General features: G+C 37.3%; 1 protein-coding gene across 1 annotated transcript in view; it reads right to left on the bottom strand.

Annotated features, from left to right (window-relative positions):
* Positions 1–277: 277 nt before the first annotated feature.
* The window catches only part of LOC130910863 (cerebellin-4-like), a 7,397-nt gene continuing 4,626 nt past the window's right edge, over positions 278–3,048 (bottom strand). Inside the window, exon 3 of the mRNA XM_057828477.1 lies at positions 278–968. Coding sequence (XP_057684460.1) covers positions 771–968 — 198 coding nt within the window. The 3' untranslated portion in view covers positions 278–770. The remainder of the gene's footprint in view (positions 969–3,048) is intronic.

Below are 3,048 nucleotides of genomic sequence, written 5' to 3'. Positions count from 1 at the left end.
GGACTGGCCAGCCCAGTCACCAGACATGAACATCATTGAGCATGTCTGGGGCAGGATGAAAGAGGAAGCATGGAAGACGAAATCCAAGAATGTTGATGAACTCTGGGAGGCATGCAAGACTGCTTTCTTTGATGTTCCTGATGACTTCATGAATAAATTGTATGAATCCTTGCCGAACCACATAGATGCAGTCCTTCAAGCCCATGGAAGTCATACAAAATATTCAATTTGGATCTCACAGCACCACTACTTAATTCGCTTATGTAACATATTTTTGTATTTGAAGTCAGGGTTTTGTCAGGGACTGTATATGCTGTAGTTGTTGGCATTTTCTTAAAGTATACATATGTGATTTTAAAACTGGACCGCAAGGATATGTTTGCGATTTTAGCCACAAATGCTTCCTTCTTCTTCTTCTTTCCCTTTTGGCTTTTCCATTAAGGGGTCGCCACAGCAAATCAGTTGACTCCATCTAACCCAGTCCTCTGCCTCCTCTGCTCTCACACCAACTGCCTTCATGTCCTACCAGTATTTGCATTTTGGCAACGACACTTAAAAAAATAATAAATAAATAAATAAAGGCAGCTTTATCCTTAAATTCAATGGTGGTCATGACAATAAAGTGCTAAGGAATGGGGGACGTCTCTCCATGGGGGCATAAAAAACTTGTTTTGGGATGCTGCTTTAGCAGACGTGTTTTGATTTACACAGCAATGACACATCATGAGAAGTCAGTGAGTTTCCAGACTGCTGTTCTATTCTTTTTTTTTTCACAGCGGAAAGACGAGAAAGCCAGAAAATGTAGAGTACTGCCATCCACCGACCAGGTTTCCCTTCTCCAATTTCAGGTAGACTTTGTCCTCCCTTTCCAAATAGAGCAGAACTGCATTTGTGGCGGCCTCACGGGTTACGTCCTTGTCGCCCGCGAAGGCTGAGATGACAGGTCTCCCATTTAACATTAGGTTCACCTAAAAGCCAGATAATTAAATATGTAAAAAAAATATTATTAGGGCTCACTCAGTGTTGAATATGCAGCTCAAATGTTGCAGTCAAAAGGTTAATCTGTTCAAAAGTGGTAATCTAAAATTGAAAGAGCCACCCTTTTTTCAATTTTCACGACAACTGTTCTTATACCTAGGGTTAGGGATCCTTTAATCCACCCTTCATTTAGAGCAGTGATCTTCAACCTGGTCCTCATAGGCCCGCTGTGGGTCATGGTATTTGTTCCTGCCGATCCAACACAGATAGTTGAACCAATGAGGTTTGTGATAAAACAAGCAGCACCTGACTGCAATCAACTGATTGCACTTGTAAAACACCAGTTCGGTGAAAAAGTGTTTTCATTTGTCTGGTTGGAATGAAACCCTGCACCCACAGCGGGCCTTTAAGGACCAGGTTGGAGACCACTGATTTAGAGTGGTTCTATAATTGTGTGCATTTATTCCAGTCTAATGCCTCCATTAAACTTTTTGTTTACTGTATGCTAAGTAGGGCCAGCTTGCCCAACAGGTTAAAAATGTATCATTGAACCCACTTCAGAGACTTATTCAGTAATGGATACTCAGGAATTATATATAAAGGCTATATAGAGATGTGAGACGATGTGCTGCAAGTGCATGTTTTGTTTGTTTATTTTTTTAATCATATAATGTAATACACTTATTAAATCGTTGGGAAACAATGTTTCAATTATGAAACATTTTGTGGAGCTTTCTTTTCGGTGAATGATACTTTGTCTGTGGCTGGGACCCAATCAGTGCGTATTTCATCTAAATCCAATAGAAACAGAATTGCACATTAGTCTGAAGCATACACGAGAGCCCTTGGACTACTATTTTTAAATAGGAAAGTGCATGGAATGACATAGCAAGTAGCAAGAGGAATAGCAGTCACTTGGGTAATTTGTAAATCCTTGATATATATATATATATATACACACACACACATATATATTAGGGCTGTCAAAATTATCGCGTTCACGCGTGGTAATTAATTTTTTTAATTAATCACGTTAAAATATTTGATGTAATTAACGCACATGTCCCGCTCAGAAAGTATTCTGCCTTTTGGTAAGTTTTACAGCAAGGCTTTTTGTGCTGTCCAACAGCGACCTCTTGTGGTCGTTTTGCAACATGGTTTATTGTTTTCTTGCCAGTTCATTATGGCTGCACGACATCTCGGGCTGATAATGTTGTGCTTATATGATCAGTGGACAAGATTTGTCCGTAAGTATGGTTGTTGTAAAGAATGTACATATTATGTTAGTAAGCGAAATGTTATATTTTTTGTATGAGACGCTTTTTGTTTATGTTTAGTGAACCTGTATAGTGTGCTAAGCTAACGATGTTGCTAATGCAATGCTTGTGTACTTTTTTTTGTAGTTTTACGACGGTCTAAAGAGGACAATGGTTTGAGGCCATTTTATTAATAAATCAGATGAAAAAGGAAGAAGTCTAATTATTAAGGCGTCGTTCACTAGCTGTCTAGCTTTGGAAAAAGTAGACGCTTCCGAGTGAGGACAGCATAGACAGATTTAATGACAGTAGAGTGAAATACCCACTACAGTCCTTATGTACCGTATGTTGAATGTATATATATCCATCTTGTGTCTTATCTTTCCATTCCAACAATTTATTTTACAGAATATATATATAATTTACAGAAAAATATGGCATATTTTATAGATGGTTTGAATTGTGATTAATTGCGATTAATTACGATTAATTAATTTTTAAGCTGCAATTAACTCGATTAAAAATTTTAATCGTTTGACAGCCCTAATATATATATATATATATATATATATATATATATATATATATATATATACATACACAGTGGGGAGAACAAGTATTTGATACACTCACAATGGGAAAACCCATTGGCAGTGTATCAAATACTTGTTCTCCCCACTGTATAGATAGATAGATAGATAGATATATGTGTGTGTATATATGTGTGTATATATATATATATATATATCAGGGGTCGCGTTAACCGGAAATTTTCCGTCGTTGACCGGTTTTTTAAAACGGTGACGGAAAAAAC

This window comes from Corythoichthys intestinalis, chromosome 2 (genome assembly GCF_030265065.1).
Source record: "Corythoichthys intestinalis isolate RoL2023-P3 chromosome 2, ASM3026506v1, whole genome shotgun sequence".
NCBI classification, from domain to species: Eukaryota; Metazoa; Chordata; class Actinopteri; order Syngnathiformes; family Syngnathidae; genus Corythoichthys; species Corythoichthys intestinalis.
This window is presented reverse-complemented; position numbering and strand designations above follow the sequence as displayed.